The sequence below is a fragment of the Orbicella franksi genome, chromosome 1 (genome assembly GCF_964199315.1).
Source record: "Orbicella franksi chromosome 1, jaOrbFran1.1, whole genome shotgun sequence".
In the NCBI taxonomy this organism is placed as follows: domain Eukaryota; kingdom Metazoa; phylum Cnidaria; class Anthozoa; order Scleractinia; family Merulinidae; genus Orbicella; species Orbicella franksi.
This window is the reverse complement of record NC_138145.1, coordinates 10,172,895-10,188,878: the sequence shown is the minus strand read 5'-3', so window position 1 is coordinate 10,188,878 and position 15,984 is coordinate 10,172,895. Positions and strand designations below refer to the sequence as shown.

Below are 15,984 nucleotides of genomic sequence, written 5' to 3'. Positions count from 1 at the left end.
TCTTCAAAACCCTGACTTCGAAGCGATATAACACTTCAGCGTTAATAGCTACCACACATCGGCAGGCGGTAAATCTATTCGTTAACAATCCAACTTTATCGTGTTAAAATTTCAGCGAAATCGAACAAAACCAGAATTAATTAGAATTTTTTTGTGACCTCACTTCCCAGACTTGTCCTAACAAAGGAAGCAACGGTCGCCCATAGCAACCGAAAAACACCAACATAACAAAGCCGACGTTTCGGCCAAAAAACTCCACAATTATCGCCTGAGAGTTTAAACTTGAATGGGAACATCTTTTTCGAACCTTTTTCAACTGATTTAGACGAAAGACTGGCCTCGGCGGGCTACAAAAACGACAAAGAGAAAAAACAGAACAAGACAGCAGAACAAGCCGATAATATTTCATCGCGTGGCTTTCGACACGAAAACGAAAATACAGCTTACTTCTGGATAAATTCAGCCTTAGAAGCCAGCAACCGGTCCCAAATTACTTTCTGTATCCTTACAAATGTCCTGATTTCCATCTCCGAAAGATTTTGCCCCAATTTTGAGCAAATAAACATTTCGCCGGCGGCGACCGCCATTACGGTGGCTTGCATACTAAATTAGCTAACTTAACAAAATTCTCCCGAGGGGGGGGATACGACAAATTTGGTGAGAATCAAAGGTAACGCCAATTTTCTGTCACGTTTTCAATCTGTGGTCACTGGAGTGACCAAAATCGATACATCGGTCGGGATAGGGTTTTTTTATGACTTGTGTGACTACTTTGCTAGCCCTTTACTCGTGGAAAACACCAATTAAATTTAATCATGACTTTTAAGAAAGAAAGCTGTTGTTAATAGTGTTATTATTGTGTCGTTGATATCGTTCATGCCCATACATATCCCGAAGAAAGTTCTAGATTAAGACCATTAAGTCATCGGAGATTTGTCAACGGCTACCACTGATGGTGCAATAATACAGTTTGTGTTGATCAAGTGATGTGATGTCTACAGTAAGAAAAGAATCATCAATGACTGCTTTGGAATGTGCACTGCGTTGCGACGGTAGTGCTAAGCGAACAGTTAAATTTTAAAAGCGCGGTTATAAGATCTAACAGATCTTCTTGTTTTTTTCGACTTCGGTGCGAGCAGACCCAAGCTTCCACTCGGCCAAATTTTGAGTCACGCAGCCTGTGATGTTTACTCGCCAAAAGCTGTTGAAACAATAAATCTCATCTTTCGCGGGAATAAATTAAAAACCCAGCGCTCGTCAAAAATTATATTTTTTCACCAGAAATTTAGCTCGGAACATATACATATTTATATTTGTTTGAATCGTCGATGAAATGACCTTTTCCGGATATTTTTTCCTTGGGGGTCAACCGAAACCTCCGATTACAAAATCACGCCGAACCCACATGTTGCAAAAAAATCTCTTCAAAACCCTGACTTCGAAGCGATATAACACTTCAGCGTTAATAGCTACCACACATCGGCAGGCGGTAAATCTATTCCTTAACAATCCAGCTTTATCGTGTTAAAATTTCAGCGAAATCGAACAAAACCAGAATTAATTACAATTTTTTTGTGACCTCACTTCCCAGACTTGTCCTAACAAAGGAAGCAACGGTCGCCCATAGCAACCGAAAAACACCAACATAACAAAGCCGACGTTTCGGCCAAAAAACTCCACAATTATCGCCTGAGAGTTTAAACTTGAATGGGAACATCTTTTTCGAACCTTTTTCAACTGATTTAGACGAAAGACTGGCCTCGGCGGGCTACAAAAACGACAAAGAGAAAAAACAGAACAAGACAGCAGAACAAGACGATAATATTTCATCGCGTGGCTTTCGACACGAAAACGAAAATACAGCTTACTTCTGGATAAATTCAGCCTTAGAAGCCAGCAACCGGTCCCAAATTACTTTCTGTATCCTTACAAATGTCCTGATTTCCATCTCCGAAAGATTTTGCCCCAATTTTGAGCAAATAAACATTTCGCCCGCGGCGACCGCCATTACGGTGGCTTGCATACTAAATTAGCTAACTTAACAAAATTCTCCCGAGGGGCGGGGGATACGACAAATTTGGTGAGAATCAAAAGTAACGCCAATTTTCTGTCACGTTTTCAATCTGTGGTCACTGGAGTGACCAAAATCGATACATCGGTCGGGATAGGGTTTTTTTATGACTTGTGTGACTCCTTTGCTAGCCCTTTACTCGTGGAAAACACCAATTAAATTTAATCATGACTTTTAAGAAAGAAAGCTGTTGTTAATAGTGTTATTATTGTGTCGTTGATATCGTTCATGCCCATACATATCCCGAAGAAAGTTCTAGATTAAGACCATTAAGTCATCGGAGATTTGTCAACGGCTACCACTGATGGTGCAATAATACAGTTTGTGTTGATCAAGTGATGTGATGTCTACAGTAAGAAAAGAATCATCAATGACTGCTTTGGAATGTGCACTGCGTTCCGACGGTAGTGCTAAGCGAACTGTTAAATTTTAAAAGCGCGGTTATAAGATCTAACAGATCTTCTTGTTTTTTTCGACTTCGGGTCGAGTAGACCCAAGCTTCCACTCGGCCAAATTTTGAGTCACGCAGCCTGTGATGTTTACTCGCCAAAAGCTGTTGAAACAATAAATCTCATCTTTCGCGGGAATAAATTAAAAACCCAGCGCTCGTCAAAAATTATATTTTTTCACCAGAAATTTAGCTCGGAACATATACATATTTATATTTGTTTGAATCGTCGATGAAATGACCTTTTCCGGATATTTTTTCCTTCGGGGTCAACCGAAACCTCAGACTACAAAATCACGCCGAACCCACATGTTGCAAAAAAATCTCTTCAAAACCCTGACTTCGAAGCGATATAACACTTCAGCGTTAATAGCTACCACACATCGGCAGGCGGTAAATCTATTCCTTAACAATCCAGCTTTATCGTGTTAAAATTTCAGCGAAATCGAACAAAACCAGAATTAATTCGAATTTTTTTGTGACCTCACTTCCCAGACTTGTCCTAACAAAGGAAGCAACGGTCGCCCATAGCAACCGAAAGACACGAACATAACAAAGCCGACGTTTCGGCCAAAAAACTCCACAATTATCGCCTGAGAGTTTAAACTTGAATGGGAACATCTTTTTCCAACCTTTTTCAACTGATTTAGACGAAAGACTGGCCTTGGCGGGCTACAAAAACGACAAAGAGAAAAAACAGAACAAGACAGCAGAACAAGCCGATAATATTTCATCGCGTGGCTTTCGACACGAAAACGAAAATACAGCTTACTTCTGGATAAATTCAGCCTTAGAAGCCAGCAACCGGTCCCAAATTACTTTCTGTATCCTTACAAATGTCCTGATTTCCATCTCCGAAAGATTTTGCCCCAATTTGAGCAAATAAACATTTCGCCGGCGGCGACCGCCATTACGGTGGCTTCCATACTAAATTAGCTAACTTGACAAAATTCTCCCGAGGGGCGGGGGATACGACAAATTTGGTGAGAATCAAAAGTAACGCCAATTTTCTGTCACGTTTTCAATCTGTGGTCACTGGAGTGACCAAAATCGATACATCGGTCGGGATAGGGTTTTTTTATGACTTGTGTGACTACTTTGCTAGCCCTTTACTCGTGGAAAACACCAATTAAATTTAATCATGACTTTTAAGAAAGAAAGCTGTTGTTAATAGTGTTATTATTGTGTCGTTGATATCGTTAATGCCCATACATATCCCGAAGAAAGTTCTAGATTAAGACCATTAAGTCATCGGAGATTTGTCAAAGGCTACCACTGATGGTGTAATAATACAGTTTGTGTTGATCAAGTGATGTGATGTCTACAGTAAGAAAAGAATCATCAATGACTGCTTTGGAATGTGCACTGCGTTCCGACGGTAGTGCTAAGCGAACAGTTAAATTTTAAAAGCGCGGTTATAAGATCTAACAGATCTTCTTGTTATTTTTTTTTTTGTCGGTGACCAGACGCAGACCTCCGCTCGGCCAAACTTTGAGTCACGCAACGTGTGATGTTTTTCCGCCAGAAGCTGTTAAAACATAAATACACGGACAATTTTACGGATATTGTTTTCTTTTTTGTGGGTAAAATATATTTTCTTTTCGTTTTATCAAAGCGTTGGATTTAAAGGGAATAATAAATACGCTAAAAAAAGGTATTACGTCAGCCATGGAATGCGCTGACGTTGCAGCTTTCACTTTCGCTACGTGACAAATACGATCGTGTTTACTTTGCAAGTTTATTTCGGCAGAAGCGACGGTCATTAATTTATTTGTAATTTTGTGAGTATTTCTTGTGGTTTTACGCAAATGAAGTAAATCCTTTGACGGTTTCATCGCAGCCAGTTCATAGATCGGAAGGAAAATTAAATATTTGCAAGCCAAGCAACGAACTTGTCAGAACGTGCAAGGATTACGTCATTGGTAGGGAAATAACCACCGTACTAAAGAAAGCCGTGGATAACGCAATTCTTGAATTATGTGACTTGTGTGACTTCTTTGCTAGCCCTTTACTCAAGGGAAAAAACAATTTAATTTAATCGGGATTTTTAAGAAAGAAAGCTGTTGTTAATAGTGTTCGTATCTTCATGCCCATACGTATCCCGAAGAAAGTTCCAGATTAAGACTATTACGTCATCGGAGATTTCACACCGGTTACGACTGATGGTGCAATAATACAGTTTGTGTTGATCAAGTAATGTGGTGTCTACAGTAATCAATGAATCATCAAGGATTGCTTTTGGAATGTACACTGCGTTGCGACTGTAGTGCTAAGAAAACAGTTAAATTTTAAAAGCGCGGTTATAAGATCTAACAGATCTTCTTGTTTACATTTTTTTTGTCGGTGGCCAGACGCAGACCTCCGCTCTGCCAAGCTTTGAGTCACGCAACGTGTGATGTTTTTCCGCCAGAAGCTGTTAAAACATAAACACACGAACAATTTTACGGATATTGTTTTCTTTTTTGTGGGTAAAATATATTTTCTTTTCGCTTTATCAAAGCGTTGGATTTAAAGGGAATAATAAATACGCTGAAAAAAGGTATTACGTCAGCCATGGAATGCGCTGACGTTGCAGCTTTCACTTTCGCTACGTGACAAATAAGATCGTGTTTACTTTGCAAGTTTATTTCGGCAGAAGCGACGGTCATTAATTTATTTGTAATTTTGCGAGTATTTCTTGCGGTTTTAGGCAAATAAAGTAAATCCTTTGACTGTTTCATCGCAGCGAGTTCATAGATCGGAAAGAAAATTAAATGTTTGGAGGCCAAGCAAAGAACGTGTCAGAACGTGCAAAGATTACGTCATTGATAGGGAAATAACCACCGTACTAAAGATAGCCGTAGATAACGCAATTCTTCAATTATGTGACTCGTGTGACTTCTTTGCTAACCCTTAACTCAAGGGAAAAAAACAATTAAATTTAATCGTGACTTTAAAGAAAGAAAGCGGTTTGTAATAGTGTCCGTATCTTCATGCCCATACATATCCCGAAGAAACTTCCAGATTAAGACTATTACGTCATCGGAGATGTCACAACGGCTACGACTGATGGTGCGATAATAGAGTTTATGTTGATCAAGTGCTGTGATGTCTACAGTAATCAATGAATCATCAAAGATTGCTTTGGAATATGCACTGCGTTGCGACTGTAGTACTAAGAAAACAATTAAATTTTAAAAGCGCGGTTATAAGATCTAACAGATCTTCTTGTTTTTTTTTTGTCGGTGACCAGACGCAGACCTCCGCTCGGCCAAACTTTGAGTCACGCAACATGTGATTTTTTTCCGCCAGAAGCTGTTAAAACATAAATACACGGACAATTTTACCGATATTGTTTTCTTTTTTGTGGGTAAAATATATTTTCTTTTCATTTTAACAAAGCGTTGGATTTAAAGGGAATAATAAATACGCTGAAAAAAGGTATTACGTCAGCCATGGAATGCGCTGACGTTGCAGCTTTCACTTTCGCTACGTGACAAATACGATCGTGTTTACTTTGCAAGTTTATTTCGGCAGAAGCGACGGTCATTAATTTATTTGTAATTTTGTGAGTATTTCTTGTGGTTTTACGCAAATGAAGTAAATCCTTTGACTGTTTCATCACAGCCAGTTCATAGATCGGAAGGAAAATTAAATATTTGCAAGCCAAGCAAAGAACTTGTCAGAACGTGCAAAGATTACGTCATTGGTAGGGAAATAACCACCGTACTAAAGATAGCCGTAGATAACGCAATTCTTCAATTATGTGACTCGTGTGACTTCTTTGCTAACCCTTAACTCAAGGGAAAAAACAATTAAATTTAATCGTGACTTTAAAGAAAGAAAGCGGTTTGTAATAGTGTTCGTATCTTCATGCCCGTACATATCCCGAAGAAAGTTCCAGATTAAGACTACTACGTCATCGGAGATGTCACAACGGCTACGACTGATGGTGCGATAATAGAGTTTGTGTTGATCAAGTGCTGTGATGTCTACAGTAACCAATGAATCATCAAAGATTGCTTTGGAATATGCACTGCGTTGCGACTGTAGTACTAAGAAAACAGTTAAATTTTAAACGCGCGGTTATAAGATCTAACAGATCTTCTTGTTTTAAATTCATTTTAAGGGCCCATTAACCGATTCATTCGCGCGCTCGCGCGCGTTGCTAAGGAGGTGAATTTTCACTTCCGGTTACTTACGTCAGCCTGAGCGCGGAAAGTAACAACAAGTCAATAACTTCCAAATTCGCTTACATTTTAGATGTTTTTCTTTGTGTTTCACAAAATGTAAAGTAAAAAAAGTGCAAGCAAAGACAAAATAAGAGAAAGACAGAAAAACAAGAGCAATAGAAAGAGGAAAACTAACTCCGTGTGGCTTTGTTTGATCTTACCGAAGTGCGCTGGTAGTGTAAACTGCGCACCCGCTGATAGGGTAACTTTCAATAGATATCGGGTGCACTTCCGGTTTCTTCAAAGGCTAAAGGAAACGCGCTTTTTTATTAACTCCAGCCTTTTTTGACGGATTTCGATTAAAACCAAAGTTGGAAACATAGCTAAACATTCCTTTTTCGAAATCATGCTTTTTTCAGAAAATTACGAATTTTTCAATATTTTGAAAATCTCTCAAAATCTGACCGTTGAGAAATGAAACAAAATCTATTGAAACAAAAATCTATTTTTTCATTGATTTAATATTTTAATTTAAATCCTCGTTACGCCATGCATCGATTTTGTTTCATTTCTAAAAGGTCGGATTTTGAGAGGATTTTAAAGTATTGAAAAGTTCGTAATTTTCTGAAAAAAGTATGATTTCGAAAAAGGAATTCATAGCTATTTTTCCAACATTGGCTTTAATCGAAATTCGTTGAAAAAGGCTGGATTTAAGGGAAAACCGCGTTTCCTTTAGCATTTAAAGAAACCGGAAGTGCACCCGATATCTATTGAAAGTTACCCTATCAGCGGGTGCGCAGTTTACACTACCAGCGCACTTCGGTAAGATCAAACAAAGCCACACGGAGTTAGTTTTCCTCTTTCTATTGCTCTTGTTTTTCTGTCTTTCTCTTATTTTGTCTTTGCTTGCACTTTTTTTACTTTACATTTTGTGAAACACAAAGAAAAACATCTAAAATGTAAGCGAATTTGGAAGTTATTGACTTGTTGTTACTTTCCGCGCTCAGGCTGACGTAAGTAACCGGAAGTGAAAATTCACCTCCTTAGCAACGCGCGCGAGCGCGCGCATAAATCGGTTAATGGGCCCTTAATTGTACTATTCGCGCGAGTAATTTCAAAATCTTGACTTTCAGAGATGAATGAACGAAACGAGAGTTCGGGAAATCGTTTCGAATGCTAACGGCAGGACCATCCCAATTTCCTCCAAGAAAATTCTGTTACCGACCGATCACAAGGTATTGTATGACTGAGTCATTTCGTTCCGTGTCTGTGGTTTGGACAGTCAAAATAAAATCTCCCTCGCGCACAGTACGTTGACAGGGGGTACTTACCATTTACATGGGAAAACCGGAAATTCCAGTGAGAAAATCAGATGATTTGCGCCATTCCGTTTGGGAAGCTTTGGAAAATATGGGCTGTGATTTGAGTTGATGCTATTTTTCTGCTCTTTTTAATTCTCTCTAGCTGATGTGGATATACTTTATAGCGATTCCCTCTCCCATAATATTGCAGTTTAATTGTTTAATGTTTATACCTGAAATTTCCAACCGGATTGTTTTTGTAAATGGTAAGCACCCAAGTACTACAAGACAACAACTGGCGAGTAAGAACGCACGAAAGTGACTCGAGAGTTTACAGAATTTAACAATGACGCCATATTAAATTAATCAAGGAAATAGATATTGTCAATTCTTATCTACATACTTATTTAACTTAACGATTTTCCTTAATAATAGCGTTGTCCGACTACAATTATTAGTTAAAATTGTTTCCTCAAAAATCTTCCATTTCTCTTTAAACAAATTCGTTTTATTCCATTTGAAATATATCTGTTTGACTCAAGAGTTGCTCTTCGCTGATTGGGCACAATAATACAAAGGATTTTTTGTACCCAATCAGGAACTGGCATTCGCGGAGTCGTTTGGAAATGGTTCAGTAAGGCTAGCCCACACTAGCGACACAAGCATAAGCATAAGCATAAGCATAAAAGAAGCTTATGCGCTAGTGAGGAGGGCCATGACATAAGCATAAGATATCAAGACCTTGCATTCTTGTTATGCTTATGCTTATGTCGTTATTGTGTTCAGTGAGTACACGTTTCCATAAGCATAAGCGTAAGACTATGAGCCAATCAGCGAGCACTATATGCTTTTGTCAACGATGTCCTCACTGAAGACAAGCATAAGCATAAGAAGAAAGCTTACGCTTATGCCTATGTCGTAGCTGTCCTCACTAGGACATAAGCTTCTTATGCGTATGTTTATGCTTATGTGTGCGTCGCAAGTGAGGACCGACCTTTGGCTGGGTACCCAGGGGCTTCTTCGCCCGTTCTTAAAACTTTTTTCGCGCGATTTCGCCTGCCCGTGACTGACTGCCCCTGTGTCTCCGAGAATGGGTCATATAAAGTTAATGCCAATTACAAACGTAGTTATAATTGTAATGTAAAATACCAATTTTTTCAATAAACAAAACCTGCTTACTTTATCCTCTTTTTTGTCTACATTATACTTACAAGCAGAGTCTGTTCGCTTGTTAGACACTTTGTTTGGAGAATGAGGCATCAAATGAGGGATGGGCAATGTGTTTAAAGGTAAAAAATACTGGATCATTGAATCATGCAATTTGGGAGTTCCGACTGGCTTAGTGGCGATGGGATATCAGGCATTATTAACTGGATCATTGTATAATGCAATTCCAGGTATGTGATTGGCTAAGCGTCCTCGGTATATGAGCCATTAAACTTTGCCCTAGAAATAGAGAACAATAAATTGCCTTCTATTTGTTCTTGCAGAGTGAAATCAGCAAGATCTGGCAGCATTTCCTGCATGAATTTTTTTTTTAATAAAGTAATTATCCCAACCGCGCTTATTGTTACTATGAGACGATTAAAGCCAACTCACCCACTAGATGCCTCGCTGGTTATCTATCATCCCACATCCAACGCGTGTTCGTGGAATTATGGCTAATTACACATCGACAAGAAACAGCAGCCATTAATTAAATCATGTTCTGGTCGCTATTGCAGACTCAATTCAGCAAGATCTAGCGGAATTTCATGGTTGCTTACACGAAAACAGTTTCACTCGCGAGTTGTTGGATTTGCTGGGTCATATATAGCCACTGCTAGAATCGCAGGTTTTCGTATGTTTACGAATGATAAAGTTTACATTTACACTTACAGTTTCTATCGGGAAAATTGTGCCAATAATTAATCAGCTGCTAGAATGTAACAATAATAAATAAATAAATAAATAAATAAATAAATAAATAAATAAATAAATAAATAAATAAATAAATAAATAAGTTGATTAACTAATTAATGAAATTGGATACCGGGTTTCAATTTCCTGCAAGAGAGAATTTCATGACCCTGTAGTTCCCCACTATTCCCTGTTCCAATTATTCCTTTCCTTTCAGCATTCGGCCCAATCTCCTTTCATTTGCATTCGAAATCGAGGCTGGAGAGGCCATGCAGGTAATAACATGGGGGACTTATCCGAACCCATGACAGCTGCAGACCCTTCACGGCATCGTCAGGAGCTTACCGAGCGTCTAGATACCCTGAGAAGAAACGATAGTTTCTGTGATGTGACAATCGCAGTAAAAGGCGAAGAGTTCAAAGCTCACAAAGATGTACTTGCCGCATCAAGCCCGTTCTTTCTTTCACTTCTGGAAAGTGGCATGAGAGAGAGTACCGAACAGTTGATTAGAATAGAGCTTGAAGAAGCTACTGCGGCTGTTATGGAAGGAGTACTAAAGTACATTTATACAGGAAATGTTTTAGTTACAGGGGAAAGTGGTCATAATTTGATTGCAACTGCAGATTATCTTCTGCTACCAGGCTTGAAAACAGTGGCTGGTAATTTCACAAAAGATACTGTGACTATCGAGAACTGTGTTTTCAATTATTATTTTGCCATCAAGTATCAGTGCCCAGAACTAAGGCAAAAGTCAAGTGATTTGATCCGCTCAAACTTTAGTGTTGTCATGGAGACAGATGATTTTTTGAACCTTGAAACAAATCAAGTCATGGAATGGGTGTCTAGTAATGACGTCATTGTCAAAGATGAAGAGGACATTTTTAAGGGAATAGTGAAGTGGGTGAACCACAACAAGACTGAAAGAGAGAGAAGCTTTCCTGACTTGTTTCAGGAAGTTCGCTTGTTATCATTGTCTCACAAATTTCTATTTAATGAGTTGGTGAAAGATGAACTTGTGAGAAACAGTAATGAGTGTTTAAACTTTGTGCTGGCTGGCATGAAAGGGATTGTCCTTCCCTCTGACTCAGAATGTGTTCCCAAGTCTGCAAGGAAATGTCTTGAGACACACACTGATGTAATTTTTGTCACTGGTGGAATTATGTCGTTTTGTTATGTTCCTTCTGAAGACATATGGTACCAGTTGGACGACATGATATTTGACCATAAAGATCATGGTGTCATACAATTTGGAGACAAAGTTTTTATTTTCAGCCCAAATAATGCAAAGCATAGGGAAAATATTGATAACGTAACTGAATATTATAGTTCTTCTTCCAATTCCTGGGGAGCAATAAGTCATTCAGTGTCTTGTTTTAGAAGGGGGCTATCTAGTGTATTAAAACTGAATGACTGCATTTATATCTTAGAAGTAGATGATGTTACATACAAAGAAGACAGTATCCATCAATATTATCCTGAAGACAATTTTTGGGAGCTATTCTGGTTACCTTTAGATCGATGGGGAACTTGTGGCGTTAGTGACGTGCAACACCTCTACATAATTGGCGGCACTAATTCCGGTGAAGCAATAAATGGAACTTGTTCAGTTGCTCGGTTTGGCCCAGAGGGCTTTGAAACAGTTGCAGGAATGAATGAAGCAAGACATAATGCTTTTGGAGCAGCCATGAATGGAAAGATCTATGTAGCAGGTGGACTGCAAAGGAAAGAGAGGGGATGTAAGGTACTTTGCACATGTGAGGTGTACAGTCCATCAACCGATGAATGGCAAGTGATTGCAAGTCTCAATGTGCCTCGTCATTCTGCAAGCATGTTGTGTTTCAAGGGAGGTCTGTACATTGTTGGTGGCTTGAGGGATAACAAGAGATCAAGAGAGTTGTCAGTGGAAATGTTCTATGTTGAGGAAAATGAGTGGAAGAAGAAATCAAACATACCTGTGACCTGTGAACATGTGGGAGAAGATGGGAAAAAGCCACTGTACAAGGCTTGTTTCGCAAATCTTCATAGATCTGTGCTATCAAAACGTAACACATTAGAATCTAAAATAAGTCGTGATGCCGTAAGGGCACAAATGAGAGTATTGTTGCAAGGATTTAATTCCTGAGGTTTTCATCTCAAGTTTTTGAAAGCTTAAATTTAAGCTCAAGGCATGGTAAAGTCCATGTTAAAACCAAGGGGCAAAAAACTTTTACTCAAGTGATATTTAATTAGTTCATTTTAACGCTGGGTTATCTCAGTCGTGCTTTGAACAACTGGGCCCTTGAAAGATAAGCTGCAACATTTTGCAAATTTACAAAACAAAATTTTAGGGTGCAGTGCTAAGCCACCATCTTAAATTGCAGAATTACATTTGTTCTCAGTTGTCACATTTTGTTATGACATGTGTAGGCTAGGTGGTGTAGTGGTTAGCATGTTGGACTTTTGATCTGACAGTCAGATGCTCAGGGGGTTGTTGGTTCAAGCAAATTTGATGTCTGTATCGCTCTGTTGTTTCCTTAGTCAACAAAACTTTGCTTCTCATTGTCTCTCTCCTCCCGGTCAAGTGTATAATTAAGAAATAGAAAACATGTACCATGTTTCTATCAAGTTATAGAAACACTATTGGAAGTTTGGGGGAGTGAGAAATGCTGTGGGAACACGAGCCATAGGCAAGTGCTTCCACAGCTTTTTCGAGTTCTCCCAAACTTTCGCAAGTGTTTCTATGAAACAATTACATTATGAGCTTGAGATTTCTATTGCGTGATAGTTGAGGAGGCCGAAGGCCAAATCAACTATTACCTCATAGAAATCGAGAGTGAATAATCTAATTGTTTTAGTAGAATTCTTACCAAAATTTACTTCAAATAACGGCTTCCAATTATTTATTGGCATATTATTAAACTTTGTGCCTGAAAAAGTTCGCTTGGATTGAATTGTCATTGGAAATTGAAGTTGTGTGCACACGCATCAGTTTTTTCAATAATTTCGACTTTCTCAAAAGTCAAGAAACCGTAAATGTCCTTCATTTAGACTTCTCAGGAATTTGATTATCCATTTGTATCAAAATTGTCCTCTAAAATTTTGGGAAAATACTGGATAGAAACATGGAGAACGTGTTTTCTATTTCTTTTAGTAAACACTGCAATGATAGAAAGGGAAACAACTTGTTTACTGTGATCATCAAAATGTAAATTCTCTTTGCTCTTGCCATCGTTACGTCAACAGCTTGTGCTAGTTCTGTGTTTCTGTCGAGTTTTAGTAGAATTCTACTAGTATACTAATGCAAATGCTGTAATCTGATTGGCTGAGGCATTGCACACTATCAGCCATTATAACATAACTAAAGCAAAGCGCGCGCTCTGATTGGTTAATTTAGTGTCTACTATTTGCCCATGGGTGTACGCTGCTGGTGTGTGTGCTAATGTTGACAAAGCAAATCTTTTGACAAACATTGTTTCCAAAGTAATGGCTGACGTTCCTCTGCCAGAAATGAGAAACTGCCTTCACAGTTGTCTGAAGATGAAACTTTATTGAGTTACTGGTGTACAGTCGGCTGTCATGAATGAATTTTCGCGCGCTTGTTTTCTCTTATCATGTAAGACTACACGAACATTTTTTTGTGATGTATCTCAATAAAAGGACTTCTGTTGTTCCAATGTCTCAATGTTATGTTATAAAACAAATGGTAAACGCCATAGCGTGCACTACTGAGTTATGGATGCACTTGGGAGGTTTGCTAAGCACTCAAGTCGCACGAGGCGATCGCCTCGTGCGACTCTTACGCTTCTTTCATGCTTAGCAACCTCCTGCGTGCATCCATAACTCAATAGTGCACGCTATGGCGTTTACCATTTGTTAATTAGTGTGTAGTGGCTTGGTGTGGTTGACTAAATGGCAATGTTTCCTCGTTTCTCTGAAGTTTTGAAAGAACATTTAGAAACAAATGGATAATCAAATTCCTGAGAATAATAAAAGGAGGGCATTTACATTCAAAAATTTTTGAAAGAAACTGATAAGCTCACATACACAGCTGCAAATGTCAAATTCACAATTCAGTCTACGAATTCTCAAAAACGTGAAGTTCAATACTAAGATCAGAAGTAAGTAGAATCATTATTTGAAGCAAATTTCCATTAGAATTCTACTTAAACAATTGGATTATTCGCTCTTAATTTCTATGAGGTGATAGTTGATTTGGCCTTTGGCCTCATCAACTATCACCTCATAGAAATATCCAGCTCATAATGTAATTGTTAAATAGAAACACGATTTTGTAATTTTAACCAATTAGCGTGCATATTTTCTTACGGCTGTTTTCTAAATGGATATAGTGGCGAGGAAAACCCTGTGCTGGATGAGCATGCCTTTAGGGGGGGAAGTGGCAATTTTAATGTACTTGTTGCTATGTCATTCTATTGAAATCAAATTAATCTTTGGCCATTTGAGCCAAAAATATCTGGGCTGATATAACAATACTACCCTATTTGAACAAAATATATTCCATATTCCAATACCCGTTTTCAGAACCAGACTTCCGGACCAAGATGTGTAACGTGAAGTACCAGTTGATAGAATATTCATACCCCAACTATGAAGGGAATTTCACATAGGAACCCCCCTCCCCCATCCAAAAAAGTAGAGCCAAAATAAATAGAGCCATTTTGTTCAAACATTTAAGAGATGGCTGATTATGTCATGAAAACTACATGTTTTCAGAGCCAGCCTTTCAAGCCAATATATTTTAACACCTGTTTTCTGAATCAACCTGTTATACCAAAATATCTGACATCACAATACTAGCCTTTCAGACCAAATATGGAGTAAAAATGGATAGTTTCATCCAGACTATGCCATTCAGAATTGTAACAACCTCTAACTTTAACATTTACAGTTCTTATGCCCAATAATTGTAAACACACTATTGTAACCCAGTCTTTAATAATCCACAGTATGCACTTCTGAACATTTGTAAATTTAATGCAATTTACATTTTCTGGTGCAAATATGTTGATCGTGGAGTGTCACAAGATAAACGTCTTTCTGGTTACCAGTAAATCCAATAATACTTCTCTAATGAATAATTGTCCAAAAAGAAAGTTAATAATTTTCGTCTTGAGGCTTTGTTGCTCACTCAAGTTTTTGTACACTTTCAGGCATTTATCCTTCAACGACCTTCAATGTACCATATGCCTTAAGTGATTCTTACTTAATGAGACCTCGCAGTGTTTAACATTCATTTAGTAGGTCAGCAGTGGAGCCTCAGGATTATGATAGTGATAGGATAGTGATGGAGTCAATAGGAAATCAAGTATTAAAATAAACACCTTCCAACACAGACCCAAATGTACCAGTAAAAAATTTGCAATGTAATAGACTCATTTCGATATATTAAAATAAAGTTTATAAATGAACGTAAGAGGGCAAAAGCTGGAACTGAATGTTCATGTTTACTCATTTCAGTTGATTGTTTCCTCTAGACATACCTGTAACAACAGGAACTTTAACAAAGTTTCAAGCAACATGGACAACTCTTTTACCCTTGTTGGATAGTTGATTAAGCTTTGTTTTGTTGTTTTTTCTCTTGTTGCTCTTTAATATAATTAGACCGCTTTTTTAGTTCGGCCCTATAACTGTAATTTAAGGATTTGTCAATATTGTAATCAGTTTGTAATTAAAATAATTGTAATTGCTGTAAATAGGGCACAGTAAGCTTGCCTGTACTTGTATTGTGTATTGTATGGTATATTGTTTATTTCCAAAGAATGTGTATGAGTAAGTAGTGGTGTAAGTCTCGTAAGTAAGTGTAAGTTATTGCAAGTAAGTGTAAGGAAGTATTTCAAGTGTAAGCCAGTAGTGTTGCAAGTGTTGTAAGAAGGTGTAAGTGATTAAAAATTGAAACTCTATACATGTAAACAGACCGGTAAGTTAAATTTAAATATTTCAAAAGGAACCTTATATTTCTGCTATTTGTAAAAGTAAATCCATTTAAAATATTTTGAACAGTATATGTTGCATTTGGTACTTATCCCGAGAAAGGGGAACAAGGAAACGGATTTGCTAACGCACAGATAGCCCTGAGCTCATTCTCCAAACTTTACTATTAAAATAGTTTTATTG

General features: G+C 38.1%; 1 protein-coding gene across 1 annotated transcript; it reads left to right on the top strand.

Moving 5' to 3' along the window:
• The first annotated feature begins 10,134 nt into the window (after nt 1-10,134).
• On the top strand, nt 10,135-13,892 carry LOC145489138 (kelch-like protein 7). The gene has a single exon (XM_081468055.1). It carries the CDS (start codon nt 10,154-10,156, stop codon nt 11,990-11,992), a length of 1,839 nt encoding a protein of 612 aa, XP_081324181.1. The 5' UTR covers nt 10,135-10,153; the 3' UTR covers nt 11,993-13,892.
• The last annotated feature ends 2,092 nt before the right edge of the window (nt 13,893-15,984 follow it).